General features: G+C 53.0%; 5 protein-coding genes across 5 annotated transcripts; 1 reads left to right on the top strand and 4 right to left on the bottom strand.

Annotated features, from left to right (window-relative positions):
• Positions 1–1189: 1189 nt before the first annotated feature.
• On the bottom strand, positions 1190–1790 carry PtrM4_090590 (zf-CCHC-3 domain containing protein; the record flags this gene model as incomplete). The annotated part of the gene is made up of 2 exons (XM_066106931.1): positions 1190–1339; positions 1398–1790. 2 exons carry the CDS (start codon positions 1788–1790, stop codon positions 1190–1192), a joined length of 543 nt encoding a protein of 180 aa, XP_065962599.1.
• Positions 1791–2644: 854 nt separating this feature from the next.
• On the top strand, positions 2645–5310 carry PtrM4_090580 (SUZ multi-domain protein; the record flags this gene model as incomplete). The annotated part of the gene is made up of 4 exons (XM_066106930.1): positions 2645–2713; positions 2763–3589; positions 3644–3784; positions 3834–5310. 4 exons carry the CDS (start codon positions 2645–2647, stop codon positions 5308–5310), a joined length of 2514 nt encoding a protein of 837 aa, XP_065962598.1.
• Positions 5311–6638: 1328 nt separating this feature from the next.
• On the bottom strand, positions 6639–8111 carry PtrM4_090570 (Periplasmic protein TonB; the record flags this gene model as incomplete). Its single annotated transcript, XM_066106929.1, has 1 exon — positions 6639–8111. One exon carries the CDS (start codon positions 8109–8111, stop codon positions 6639–6641), a length of 1473 nt encoding a protein of 490 aa, XP_065962597.1.
• Positions 8112–9558: 1447 nt separating this feature from the next.
• PtrM4_090560 (uncharacterized protein) lies at positions 9559–10295 on the bottom strand (the record flags this gene model as incomplete). Its single annotated transcript, XM_066106928.1, has 2 exons — positions 9559–10137; positions 10188–10295. The coding sequence occupies 2 exons, from the start codon at positions 10293–10295 to the stop codon at positions 9559–9561; spliced, it is 687 nt and encodes a 228-aa protein (XP_065962596.1).
• Positions 10296–11463: 1168 nt separating this feature from the next.
• Positions 11464–13402, bottom strand: PtrM4_090550 (ProP, Permease major facilitator superfamily; the record flags this gene model as incomplete). The annotated part of the gene is made up of 5 exons (XM_066106927.1): positions 11464–11807; positions 11866–12278; positions 12332–12993; positions 13049–13189; positions 13238–13402. 5 exons carry the CDS (start codon positions 13400–13402, stop codon positions 11464–11466), a joined length of 1725 nt encoding a protein of 574 aa, XP_065962595.1.
• Positions 13403–14315: the final 913 nt, after the last annotated feature.

Here is a 14315-nt window from a genome sequence, read left to right as displayed (position 1 = left end):
GACTACTGTTTTTTTTCTCCTTTCCTTTATGTATATCTAGCATAACATGGCAGTGGGTATATCCACGGAGTGCACGGAGTGGGCGTCACATCAAGATTGGTTCAGCCTTGTCCCTCGTTGCTGATCGGGCAATGGGGTTATGCCTAGAAAACATAGGGATCCCGAGGAATACGAACGAGATTATACACATGTTGACTTGAATCTACGTTGCTTTGACGTTGACTGAGACACAGTGATGATGACTTTAAGGTGCAGTATTGACATTTTGATTTTTTTTTCACTTCAATTCAACTATTGGTAGGTGAGTACAAATAGCGTTTCGTCCACTGCCCGATAGACGAAGCAAGCTCTACTGATTAAGGTACTTGTAAAACTTCACAAGGAAGAAGAAGACAATCTATGGGGTTTGAATACATCAATCGCTCAGCTCATGATCTCTCGTCCTGATGAGAGACTCCAAATCTCCAGTCTATATAAGAAAAAGGGAAAGAAAAAAAAAGATAGCATTTGGAATCCATGCGAAGACCCAGTAATGAGAAAAAAAAAGGAGATGAGATGCATCCCCGATGCGTCCCGTAGATGACAGCTCATACTCAGAACACCGGCCGTATGGGCATCATGTGATTCCTACACTTTCCGCTGTTCGACGAGACATTCACCTTGTCCCTGGATCTAGCCTTATGACTCTTGCTAGGAATTTATCCAGCGTGCATGGCCTTTGTCAGAGCTAAACGCTTGCTATACGGACTGAGACTGCGCTCCCTTTGAACGGGCGGCGCTGCGTGCATGGGCGGAGGTGGGGCCCGGCCGTTCGAAACAGGGGGACGGTCGTCGAAACGATTCCTTGCGGGTTCTCGGGGTTCGTCGTAGCCTCGGCTTCCGGCTTTGACGTCGTATGGGCTGGGCGAGCGGCGGGCGACGGCAGCAGCGGCGGCTTTGCGCTTGGAGTAAGGACTAGGACTGCGATTGCGACTGCCGCGGAATGACGGTGGAGACCTCGAAGGCTCACGCTTGAGTGGGGGTGAAGCCCCCCATTTGCCTCGTAAAGTGCTGTTGGGCGGGTGTCGGTCGTCAGATATGTCCATGGGGTCTGCACTTCGTGATCGTGACTTCGACACTGAAATGCAACGACGCGGTCGCTCGTGGTGGTGTCTCCTGGCGCTCCTGCTCCGTGACCTGAGGCTGCCGCTCATGTTCCGTGGTAGTCTCCCTCGAACGTTCTCTTGTGATCGCTGCGTGCGCGCTGACCTGGTCCTTGACCGCGACCTGGTCCTCCTCCGACCACGCTCGCCTGGACTGAAGGCACTAACTCGCCGCCGTGTGTTCCTGTCGGCCATGTCTGATTCGTATGATGAGCGTGAGTCCATGGAGACTGACCGTCTGCTCCGCTTGCGCACTGTCTTGTCGTCGTTGGCTCGGTGTCTTGGGCCATCATGCTTCTTGCGTGGCGGAGAGCGCGACCGAGACGGCGATCGGTTGGTAGATATGGTGGATACGGAGTCAATGGACGATGTAGAAAGCGATCGTGCGCGCTTGCGTTCCTCCTCCTTCTTCTTCAAGATGTCGTCGGCTACGCCCTTCTTGCGTACCAGGTCCACAGGTACCTCAGTGGTAAGCTTAGGCTTCAGGTTGGGGTTGAGTAGCTGCTGTGTTCTCGAGGGCCGCGGCTTATAGGGGCGCTCCTGGGCTGGGGCCTTGCATTCATAGCTGTAGTGTCCTCTCTTCAGGCACTTTTGGCAGAGCGTGTCTGCTGAAGCCTTGGAGCGGCCGGTACCTGGGCGGCGGAACATGGCGGACGTCAGACAGAGTCGTAGACGCAGTCAATGGGCGGTTTGCTGGCGCAGAGTATGTGGTGCAGTTGGGCGATAAAGGAGGTACACAAGACGCGACACCTGGTCCCCATGCAAGTCTCCGTAAAAGAAAGTAATCAAGCCTCGCCAAGTTCAATGTTCTTCTGTCACTTTCGGCGGAGGAAGCGCGACCAAGCTTGGCTCCAAGCAGTCTAGCCTCGATTCAAAGTCCAGAATTTCAGGCGGAGCGCATGACTAAGCCTGCCCACTCGCGGCTTCAGCATCGCTTCTCCGACCTTCAAACCGCCTCGCCGTGCACCCCGCATAACCAGCCTGGTCCCCGTCTTGCACCCAGCATCGTCTGTCGCTGACGAGCCAATTCAACGGCGACCCTCGTACTGCGACCTATACCCGGCCGCTTGGCTGCTTTCTGCTCCCTCTCCGCTAGTCGCAACCTTGGAGCCCAGGCCAGACGTCAAGACTACTTCATCTCAGCTCACGACACACCCGCTCCACCTACACCTTACCCACGAATGTCTGCACACCAACATGTCCAGCTTTCTGGCTCCGGTTATCGCGACTTTCCTTGAGCACCCTATTTCCTGAAAACCTTCGTTCATCACTTCGGTTAACACCCCCTTCATTTCCGTCTTCGACGACCCATATACGGCGTTGAGCTTGGTGATTTTTTCGACTTTCTGCCCAGGCGTCCGTCCCTCCATTGGACTATTTGGCTACTACAAAAGCCTCGGGATCGTCTTCGCCCTCATCACCGCATTTCAACACACATAGCGCACTGTGTCCAGATCATCTACTTGACGACATATTGCTCCTGACTGCCTTGCAAGCGCCTAATGGTCATGGCGTCTGCGACTTCAACTCCTACCGAACAGGTTCCTCCGAGGCCTCTTTCCTTTGCCAAGGTGGGCCGCCAAAAAGCAAAGTTTGTGCGCAGTTTGCTAATAATCCTAGGTCGCGGCTTCCGCAATCAAACCTCAGATGTCGAAAGACTCTGCTTCCAAAGCGAGACCGCCTGTTGCGACACCCAAAATACCCACCGTTGCTCAGAAGGCGCGCTCTAACCCGACAAATGGGGACGCGGCGCCAAAAGCGCCCACAGAGAAGCAAGGCGACAATGATGCGAGTAAGAGTGCTGGAAATGCAAACTCGCACATGGACTCCACAGGCCGATCAGCCACACCGCCTCCCGACGCCAAGCTCGAAGCGACTGAGAGACCTCAGTCTGCCGCAGTAGTTAAAGTTGCCGCTACCGAGGATAGCAGCACTCAGCTATCTTCTTCCGATGGATCTGGAAAGCCTCCTAGTATTGATGGGAAGAGCGTTGCTTCTGCGACAACATTTGCACTCGACGAGAAGGAGTCATTGCGACCAGACGACAGTGCTAGCCTGAGGGCGGTCGAAGAAGAAGACGTCATCTCTCCTCCAGACTCTGTAATCGCGGATTCCCGACAAGGATCTGATCATGGCGCCGCACGTGCCTTCCGAGATCAGTTGCAGGAAATTGCCGTCATGAATCCTCAGCCTCACCGAGGAGTTCCGCCGGGTCGCTTTCCCACTCTGCCGAATGGAGCACAAACTCTGTACGATCCTAACCAGTCACTCAACGGCGCAGGTCCCATGTCACAGCCTCTCGTGAATGGCATGCCTTCGCTCAACGGCCCTCCCAACATACCCGCTATTCCGGATGAAAAGCTCCTCGAAGCGCTACGATCGCCCCGTGATCGTCTGTTTGTAGTCAAGATCGAACAAGACTTTATCGACTTCATAAAGGACTCTCGGTTGGTGTTGCCATATCAACACGTCGGAAATCACATTTTGCTAACGTGACCTAGTGAGAGTGAGTTGTGTCTACCGAACTGTAATACTTTCTATAGGATGCTTGCACATCGTCTTGCGGACTATTACTTGCTTGGCCATGTAGTTGATACCACTATGACTGGCGTGAAGATCACGCGTACGCCGTATTGCAGAATGTGAGTTCCTATCCAAGATTCTTACACTTCCATTGCTAACCCTTCACAGCCCGCCCCCAGTATCGCAAATGGTTGATCCTGCCAAGAGTACCAACACACCTCCCGTAGAGCTTCCTGCACGTAAAATCATGCGTCGTGATGATGGTAAATCTGGTACAAACACTGGAGCTAATTCGCAGAATGCATCCAAAACAACCTCTGAAATGGGAGCCAGTGATGGCAGTAACGACGGTGAAGGTAGCAAGGACAAAGCAGCTCTATCTCGTGAAGAACGCGAGGCTCGTTACCGTGAAGCTCGTCAGCGCATCTTTGGTAGCGCTGAGAGCGAAGAGACTGACACTACAGAGGTGAACGGACAAGGAGAGGACAAAGAGAAAGCGAAAGACATGTCAAGATCAAGCTCGGCTGCTGGGAAGAAAAAGCCCAAGAAGCAGCGCAACTACGACGATGACGACTTCCAAGCTCGATCCCGATTCAACGTGTATTACCCACAGCAATATCCTGTTGCGGGCTACACCGGAGACAATGCTGTCTACTACAACGGCTATGCTGGTCCTGCGCAGAATGCACCGTATGCGACTATGAACTCCGGGGGATCACCTCCAGCTGCGTACAGCAACCCATACCCGGGTATGATGGCCCCAGACGCACAGTCTCAATACGGCTGGAATGGCCAACAATATCAGCCACCCAATGGGTCAGCTATGATGTATCCCAACTATGGACCGATGCAGAACGGCTATGACCTATCAACAGATTTCCAGCGTGGTATGTCATCGTTCCAGAACGCCGGTATGCCGTCTCAGGTGACACCGAAGATGGCCAACCCGTCAATGGCACCCTACCAGGACAACTATCAGCAACCCCAGCACGTGCCCATGAATGCAGGGTGGTCACCACAAGTGAACCAGCAGTTCCCATATCACTCGGCCACGAGTGCGTTCAATGCTCAAAATGGGCCAGGCAACAGGCCCATGTCCGCGCCTCACCAAGCTCCGATGCCTGGCTATCCCTATGGCCAATTTCCTCCGAACGGTTTCAATGGCAAGCCAAATCGCAACCAACACCCTCTCCCTGGAAGCTACAACCGTGGGCAGTTCAACCCGCAAACCCAAGCCTTCATACCCGGCGGGCGTAACATGCCTTTTGGAATGCAGCCGAACATGATGCAGGGCCAGCCCCAGATGAACCCACAGATGAATCCACAAATGAACGGCTACGGTGGCTACCAAATGTCTGCCCAAACTTCTATGCCTGCTCAGATGCCTAGGCACAGCCCTTCTGCTACTTCTACGCCGTCTTTCGGCTCTCCGCAAAGCATGCAAGGCAACTACGCTGCCCCTTCTATGAACAGGATCGCATCTCAGTCTGGCGATCCAGGTTCCTCGCAAAGCAGCATCGCTAAGTACGGTACACCTGCGCACCTACCTCCAAAGCCACCTGCTCCTGCTCCAGCCCCGCCCTTCGCTCTACCTTCCATGACCCGAGTGCCATCGTCCAGCACCTTCAACCACAACTCTAACTGACGTTTCATGACATGATCTCTGCATTGCGACGGTGCATCTACTGCTTGCATCTTTTCCTCGGTGGTGGGCATGGGACGGTTCAGAAAGACACATGGGGCGCTTGCTTGGCATTTTTGCCGGTGTCTCCTGTGAGTGAGACGCTTCGGCGTCGTAATGACGGTCTTTCAGGTCTTTCAGGTCTTCTTTCGGTTATCAAGGCACAGGCAAAAGGGACGATTTCTCAGTCAATGGTAGTTTGGGTGGCATTGTGTAATACTACTAAAATTGAACTTTTTCACTGCGATAGTTTGACCTGGTCTTTGCTGCTGAGTTTTCTGTGTTGAAAATAGCAATAGCAAGGAAGCAGTCTGTACTGCTCTTGCCCGCTGACTGCTGATCAAGCCAGTACCCACCATGTAAATGGAATTGGGGTAACCAAGGCTAATAAAATGCAAACTTCTAGACTCACAAGACATAGGTGCTGCTGGTTAATCAAACCAACCCAAGCACCAGTGAAGGATGTTCTGGAAGACCAAGATATATTTTTTTGTATTTCAATTCAATCTATTCATCCTCTTTTAGTGTTTTGGTGTCCCCATAACCCAGCGTACCCTAACAGCACCGCGTCCAACCCTCACACGCCGATTCCCTCCATCAGGCCAAAAAAAAAACAGTTTCTAGGAAATACATTGAAAAAAAACAAGGTCAAGAAGACAGTAGAGAAAGGAAAAAGCTAGGTTGCCAAAGCTAAAGGCGTGGTGAAGGATGAAGATAATTACAAGAGTGATAGATTTGTTTCGCACATGGCAACCGTCAGAAGAAAAGGATCTGTCAATTCCCAGCTACGTGTAGAAGCAAGCGGCCTTCTATGACGCAAGCAACCCAACTGAAATTGTATTATTCATTGGACAGAATGCGTGTAGTACGGCTGGGAATAAAAGCCAGATTGCTTTTGTTGTTTGCTTACACACACCATGTGTAAAACCTGAGTGAGTCTGGGCCATAAACTGCAACCTCAACGTGCAGCATCTTCCAAGCTGTTACAAACTCTGACGTGTTGGTAAAACCCGCTTCCGCCTCTTCCAGAAACCCCGTCATGTGTAGTGGGGCATTGTGGGCCTGTATGCCGACACCATCCCGGTCCGTTGCATACACATACAGCACCAGTAAGTAGAAAAGAAAAAGAAAAGATCGGGATACAAGGCAAGATGAAGCCCGATAATCTGCCAAAAGAACGCCACCGGCTGGATATATATCGACTGAGATGAAAGGAAACTGTTAAAATGATAGAGGTCGCAATGTACAGGTAGCGATGGATCGATGCATAAGGTAGTGCTCAGACGGGAAGTTTAGAAGTTTTGGGCGATGCCAGAGTTTCCTTGTTGTGGGAAGACACTTGGATTCTCGATCCTGGTGTTTCGTCTTGCAGACACGTCTCTTATTATAGGCTGCTGCTGAGCGGCATACGGGTCTTGGGTGCCGTATGTTGGGTTCTGGTAGTAGTCCTGGTTGGTGTAATAGTCTTGTGGATGGCTGTTGTTCATGCCAGGGTAGTCACCAGAGTTGTCGGAGTGGCCAGCTGCCGAGTATGTCGACGAGGCATTGGAGATTCCGCGGTGTACGCCACCTTGGTTGTGGGCCGAGTTGGCGGCTACAGCGCCACCAGCGCCCGCACCCAATGCACCTATGCCGTCCGAGTCCATGGTGTGGCGACGCCCATCTACGAGTGGGTCGTTGGAGTGAGCGTCGGAGTAGGCACCGTTGGTGGGGGAGTTGGGGCTGTTGTAGCCGCCTGGGTTGCTGTTGCTGTCCGAGTAGGTCATTCCAGAGGCGAGGGTGGTGGACATTTTGCGGTTCGAGTTTGTAGTGGCGTTGCCCCATCCTCGGTAGCCACTGTCGTCTTCGGCCATGGCCAGACCACCGACCGGAGGCAGGGTTGGATCGTGGTTCGGGTTGAAGCCATACTCTTCCACCTCTTTTCGGCGCTCGTCCTGGGCACTCTTGCGCTGCTTGCGTTTGCGCCAGAAGAAGATGCCACCAAGTACCAGCAGAGCAACTACGACGACGGGGATGACGACGGCGATGGCAGTCTTACCACCGGTGCTCATGCCATTGCTGTTCTCCTTTTGCGCATTCTGCAGCTGGGTCGGGTCGGTGCTGTTTGGGTTGGAGCCTGTGCCGGTACCGGTTGGGCGCTGGGCAGCGTTTGTTGGCGTGATGACTGAAGTGATTGTTATGACTTGCGGCGTCTCGCCTGCTTTTGTTGGGGCAGACGTGACTACCACAATGGACGTCAGGACGGCAGTCGAAGGAGGCGCCGACGGAGCAGTGACGGTGCTCGTCTCAGATGGGGGTGGCGCATTGGGAGAAGATTGCGCAGGCGGTGCAGTGGATGTTGGCGGGGGTGCTTGGTTTGACGTCGGAGGCGGAGGGGCTGAAGAGGCTGGTGGTGGTGGAGGAGCAGAGGAAGCGGGCGGGGGCTGGGTCGTGGAGGCAGCTGGAGGTGGCTGTGACGACGGCGGCGGTGCTGCTGCTGAAGAAGCTGGCGGGTTCGAGGCAGGCGGCGCTGAAGAGGGAGTCTCTGCTGGTGGTGGAGCGGACGACGGAGCGGCAGCGGGCGTGGAGACGGCAGGCTGCGAAGGCTCGGGTGCTGTGGAAGGTGTTACAGACGGCGAGGCAGGGCTGGAGCGAAGAGTCGAGGGAGATTGGGGAGGGCTCGCAGAGGAAGGCGCGGGAGCAGAGGAAGGCGCTCCCTGGGTGCTCTGAGGGTTGGAGGGAACAATAGAAGGAGACAACGTACTCGCAGTAGCATTGCTTGACATTTTGACGATGACAATGAGCAATTGCAGGCAGAAAGCCAGACACGAACAAAGGAGCGACGAAGGCTGGAAACGAGGGACCCAGAGACGGCGGCCGGGGGTAGGGCAAAGGTAAGTTTCGAAGCTGAGAGGGTGAGGAAGTTAGTGTCGCGGAATGCTGCTGCAGCACCGTGGGACCGCTGGTTTGCTAGTGAACTGGGCGGTGATCTGCTGTTTCTCCGCCCGTGGATCCGCAATGATGATGTATGGACGCGGTCCTTTGGTTACGAGTGGGCGACGGGCGAGGTTGTGCAGGAGTCAAAGTGGAGCATGCACGGGAGAAAGATGGGCGATGGCAGCGCCAAGGGCCTGTTGATTGCGCTGCCGAACCCAACAACGGGCAGCGCGCGCCTGTTTGGTTTGAGCTGAACCGTGCTGGCGGCAACTTGACGACACGAAGAGTGATTTGCGCTGAATGCTGATGGGCTTGCATGCCTTTTGATACACAATTGCCGTCGCAATGTCGCAACCTCAGCGCCCCCAAATCATCCTTTACGCTCGCCGTCGTCCGCCAAGCCCTTATTGTGTTGCAGCCGGTATCGAGTGGCCTGGAGCTTTAGACGGCAACCCGGAGTCTAGTGCACCCAACGCTGACTAGCCCCAGGCCCGAAAGGGGAGGTTGTGAAGGGCCGTGGAGCTGGCTAAGGACTAATGCAGCCTGTGCATGGCTGAGGCGCGTCTGGGAGATCTGTCTTTGCTGCACCTTTCGTCCTAGGGCCCATGGCATGATGCTCGCTGCTCGTCGCACCGCTGCTGTCCTCATGACGCAGGGTCGCCCACTTGCCAACCGTTGCTCCATCACACCCATTACACTTTGATTGCCAGTTACCTCATACCCTACCCATAACCCGTCGCGCAAAAAGTTGGAAACAATGCAAAAGCTGCAACCCCCCCCCCAGTCCAATACATCATAATACGAGACTTTCTGCCTTTCCAGCCCGTGCACCCGTGGCCACTCTATATTAGGATGGTCAGCGCTGTCCTGGTGCGCACCCACCTCGGCTCATATGTACGCCGTATGTACTGTACATACATGTGCTATCCACCCTGCACAGCAATGTCATCCCACTAAGAGGCGTCCTTCGTATCTCCCTCGCTCGTGTCTGCATTCTGGACCTCTAGCTACTGTCAAACTCGGAACCCACCCTGCTCATCTCGTAATCTGGCACTGGCCACGTGCAATCGCTGGCTGAACTATATCCAGAAAAGCAATTGCCAACGTATGAAGAACAAACTATCCATTAGATTTATTAGCCACTGAATTGTCATGTACCCTGCCCGTGTTCGTGTGCATTCTCGCCTCCGCCATCGTCAGCCACCGCAGTGTCATGATTAGTGTACCGTCGCCTTGCACTGCATCCTAGCGTTACTACTCTCACTTTCCAAACCGACCCAGCCCCTGGTCTCTACCTTATACCAAGCCCGGAATGATCGCCTTGCGGCCTTGAAGCTTTTCCTTCCCAAACTTCTTCTCGTACCATCTCTTGCCCTGCAGCGCACGTGGCAGCATCGTCGCAATCTCGTTGAGCAAAAACGTGCGCGCAGGATGGCATTTCCACCCCCCAATGATCCACCATCCTCCCCACTCGATCCATTCGCAGAGGTAGTGCGCATGCAGCGAGTATTTGAAGAGCCCATTCTTCGGGAGCATGTAAATCTTGTCCACACTCTCTACCGGCTTACCCTGCTCCTTGGCTTCCTTGCGCTGCTTGCGGTCCGCTGATCGGCGAATCTCGCGCAAGTCGTCGTCGTGAAACATGTTGCCCATGAGTCCCCAGCACCAGATGACGAGCCCGACAAACACCCATTCCTCCCGCGCCGCCCATTCGAACTGTGATGTTGGTCCATAGCCTGCTAGGTATCCGCCAATGGAAATGGCGTTGAACATCTGAAAAGCAACGGCCGAAGACCAAACCGATACATGTATGGGAGACATACTTGGGTTGAGGAAGAGTGGCGAAATCACCGCGCGATACATGTAGTGGATGACCTTATGTCTGATGAGTTCATCTCCTGCAGCATCGCCTGGGTCACACTTACATAGCAACCAGCCATTGTCCAATTGCCCCATGGTAGCTCTTCAATGCCCACTTCCTTTGGCAATGAGTACATCATGTACAGCAGCGTAATAGGGCCGACCACCTCCATTGTTGCCCATCCTATCCTGCCGTTCACGTTGAGCCGCGACTCAATCGATGTTTTGCCCTGCGGGTAGTAATCCCCAAGCCATTGCACTACCGTGATCTTGTTGAGACCGCATGTCAGCAAGCCCATCCATGGTGAGGTACATACACGACAGCAGATGTCGTTGCGGGGTCGCAAAACGCTGTTGGGAGAGAGAGCGAGGGGCGCGAAAGCTTACAAGAGGAAAGTACTGAAAAACAGTGTATACAAGCTCCCAATTCTCGCGCGACGGCGGCAGCCAATTCTGCACAATTGCCATCCTGATGCTGTATTTGCGCAATCTTCTCCACCACCAAGATTATTGGCGGTGTCGGTCTAATTAGTCGTCGCGAACAGTGATGTCAGCACGACTTCCGCAATAGGCCGGCGCATGTCAGCAGATTCAGTGGTGCTTCCAGCACGCCAGTCCCGGTCTCAGTCCCCCCGGAGACCAACAACCTCGCCAATGAAAAGTCAAGTCCTGCCGCGCGCCCTAACCCCACAAAATCAGCAATTATGGATCGGACCACTGTTGCTGCGCCGCATCATCTCGCCTCCACCGTAAACAACCCGCGTATATATTATTACAGACTGGGTTTTCTTTCATCAAAAACCCGTCTCCTTAGCTCAATTGGGAGAGCGCCAGACTGAAGTCTTCGGTCATTAAATCTGGAGGTATCGTGTTCGATCCACGAAGGGGACAACGTGCCTGAGCTTGCTTGGGATTCTTCGAACAATTTCTTTTTTGCATTTTTACTTTTCTGCGCTGCGCCTGTGGCGCAATGCTCAGATAAACGGTGGGAAAGTTGTTTACCTATGGTAGATAGGGAACGGCAATGAAGGGAGTGCTTTTTGTAACCTACTTTTTTTCTGTGCACTATCCCGCTCGCTATCTGTACGGTTGATCGGAAAAAGTCCGCTGCAAGGACTTTTTTTTCTTTAAGTAGCTAAGCTAGAAAGGCGTGGGGAAGGCCGTTGTGCATGAATTTGCAATCTGGGGCTTAAGGAGGCTGACACGTTTTGGCACAATTTGAAATGAACGACGAGTCACTTTGCGATGAAGGATTTAAGGTTTCAGAATGAAATCCGATAGACTGAATCATATGTTCGCTATGAAAATAACAAACCATCGCTACCTCTAGGGTATACAATACTACTCTTTCCTCGCGCCACTGGCCTGCATATCCGCATCCGTCACGGGAACATCCTCTGTTCTCATCTGCTCAGGCGCTCTAGCCTCATTACCCTTCTTGATACCCCTCGCACCAGGCGTCAGGTACGTATTATCTAGCGCTGGCAGTTCCTCTCCGGGAGTAGGCGTCCAGTGCTTGCTCTTCCAGGGTGTAACATGTAAGATGTACATGGTGTCGATTTCCTCGAGGGTGCGACCGTGGGATTCACAGACGAAGAAGTATACCACTACGGCGCCGGTGAAACAGCATGCTGCGAAGACATAGCCGTATCTGTAATCAATGGCGGCGGTGATGTAAGGGGTAACTGGGGTTTTGTTAGCAAACGGTAATATAGAACGTGGGTTGAAATGGTGTCGTCTTACAGAAAGAGATTAAAAAGTTCCAGGTCCAGTTACTGGCTGTTGCCAAAGCCATGGCCTTGGCTCTGTATCTCGACGGATAAATTTCTCCAATGACCGCCCAAATGATTGGTCCCCATGTCATGGCGTAGCCTGCGATGAAGAGACAGGCGAAAATAATCATGGCATATCCGGCGCCTTGGCTCGTGCTTCCATCAGGGTTGGTAAGGACGAAGTGGCCTACTGACGCGAACACAAGGAAGCACATGGACATCCATAAGCCTCCGACGATGAGTGAAGATCTTCTTCCAAACTTTTCTACTACGTAGAGGCCGGGGATAGTCATGCCGAAGTTTACACCACCCAGGATCATGGATGTGACGTAGGAGTTTTGGATACCGACGGATTGGAAGATGGTAGTGCCATAGTAGAAGTAGCTAGACAGAAGGTCAATATGTTGTTTCTGTGTCGCTTGGTAGACTAGACTTACTAGTTGGCGCCCGTGAGTTGTTGCAGAGCCTGCAGAGCAATACCGAGTAGAACACGGTACCTCATGCGCGGGCCAGTGAAGATTTCGTACCATGGATGGTGTCCACCACCTGCATTCTCCGCCTCAAACTTCTTCTGAATCTCCTGAATCTCGCGCTGGACCTCTGGGTGATCTTCCGGAACACCATATGTGAGCGCCACAGTGTGTGTCGCGCTTTCAATCTTGCCCTTGCGATACTCCCAACGAGGAGATTCCTGCATGAAGAGTATTCCGACAATCATCAATGCTGACCAGATGAAGCCAATGCCCATGGGGACCTTCCATGACCAGGAACTCAGTCTAGCCTCTGTACCGAAGTTTATTGCGTATGCGGTGAAGATGCCGAGCGTGATGAATAGTTGGTAGCAGGACACTAACGCACCTCGAACGTATCGTGGAGCTGTCTCGGACTGGTACATGGGTGTGAGCACCGAAAGAGCTCCAACACCCAAACCAGCGACCCATCGACCAAGGGAGATTTGGTACCATGTGTTGACAGTTGTGATCTGGACGATGACTCCGACGCAGAAGATGATGTTCCAGAAAACGATTGAGTATTTGCGACCAAACCTGTCTGCGACGGGAGCAGCGATTAAAGCGCCCATAAGCGTGCCGATAGACAGCTACCAAATTTGTCAGTTGATGATCAATCTTACGGCGAAAGGTACTTTGACATACCAGAGCTACAATTAAACCAGACTTCCAGTTGCTGAACGCTGGCCCGCCTGTTTCTGGATCCGTTTGGTCTGCGAACCTGTCAAGAAAATCCGGCATCTCTAGGAAACCTGAGATCTGGCCGGTATCGTATCCAAAGATGAACTGTATGCGTTAGCTGTGATGCTTCTAACCTCACCATCCCATACATACACCACCCATTGAAACAATGATCGCCATTGCTATGATTCGCATGCGGAAGATTTCTTTCACGCCGCCCTTGAGCATCTGTGGTTTCTTCTCAGGATCCTGGTCAATCATCGTAGACGACGCTGGTGAAGCATGTGAATGCCCCCGAAACCGATCTGTTATCGCCATGGTTGTGTAAAGGGCTCTGTGTTCGCGCCGATCAATTGCGTCGAAAAGTACGGAGTATCGTGGGGTCTCCAAGCCTATATAAACTTGCCATGTTTACTCCACTTCTGGGGCAACTGGAGCCCCCAGATGCCGTCATAACGGCAACCCGTGTACCGATAGGTCGTCACCACACTTCTACCCCATCAGTACCACGTTGCTTAGCGAAGCCCGATGTATCTCGTGATCGTGTGCCAAATCTCGACGTCATGGTGTGATAGCCCAACGGCCCCCGGCCGACTAGTCCTGTCGCTCATGGACAAACTGGGGTAATGAAATGCTTGTCAGGGTTAAGCCATACCCAAGCGCTGGAATCCTACTGGTTGCGGGTCCATGTCGGTGCCAGCTTTTGAGCCTCTAAAGCTTGGCACTGTAATCGTCCTTTGACGTCGACAGTGCGGAACGTCATTTTCAACCCAAAATGTGGAGTAGCGAATGGACTGTTGGTTGGTAATCGAGATGACTGTTGGCTGCTACGGTGTTACACAGCCGATGTACGCCGTTCCAAGGTCGTGCCCAGTAAGATGAAATTCACCGCATCGATGCTCGTAGGTGAAGTATGCGCGCACCGTGTAGATCGTCAGGCTTGGCGATGAAACTTGCTTCTAGACACTAATTGCAACTTAACGCGGTTGTCACTTCGAAGTTTTCAAAGTCACAATAGAATGTCGGACGAACCAGTTCGGACAGGCGTGAGATCGGGCGGATAACGGTTCGGATTTTGTTCTCGTTCTACTCTTCTTCCGAGTCTGTGGAGATGTTGTGGGCCATGACCGCCACGGGGTCGGAGTCGAGAATTCCCGGAGATACTCCACGCGTTTACCTGCTACGTCATACGGATCCATTCGAAAAGAAAATGCTTACCACGGGGTATGGA

The sequence above is a fragment of the Pyrenophora tritici-repentis genome, chromosome 4 (assembly GCF_003171515.1).
Source record: "Pyrenophora tritici-repentis strain M4 chromosome 4, whole genome shotgun sequence".
Taxonomy (NCBI): Eukaryota; Fungi; Ascomycota; class Dothideomycetes; order Pleosporales; family Pleosporaceae; genus Pyrenophora; species Pyrenophora tritici-repentis.
This window is presented reverse-complemented; position numbering and strand designations above follow the sequence as displayed.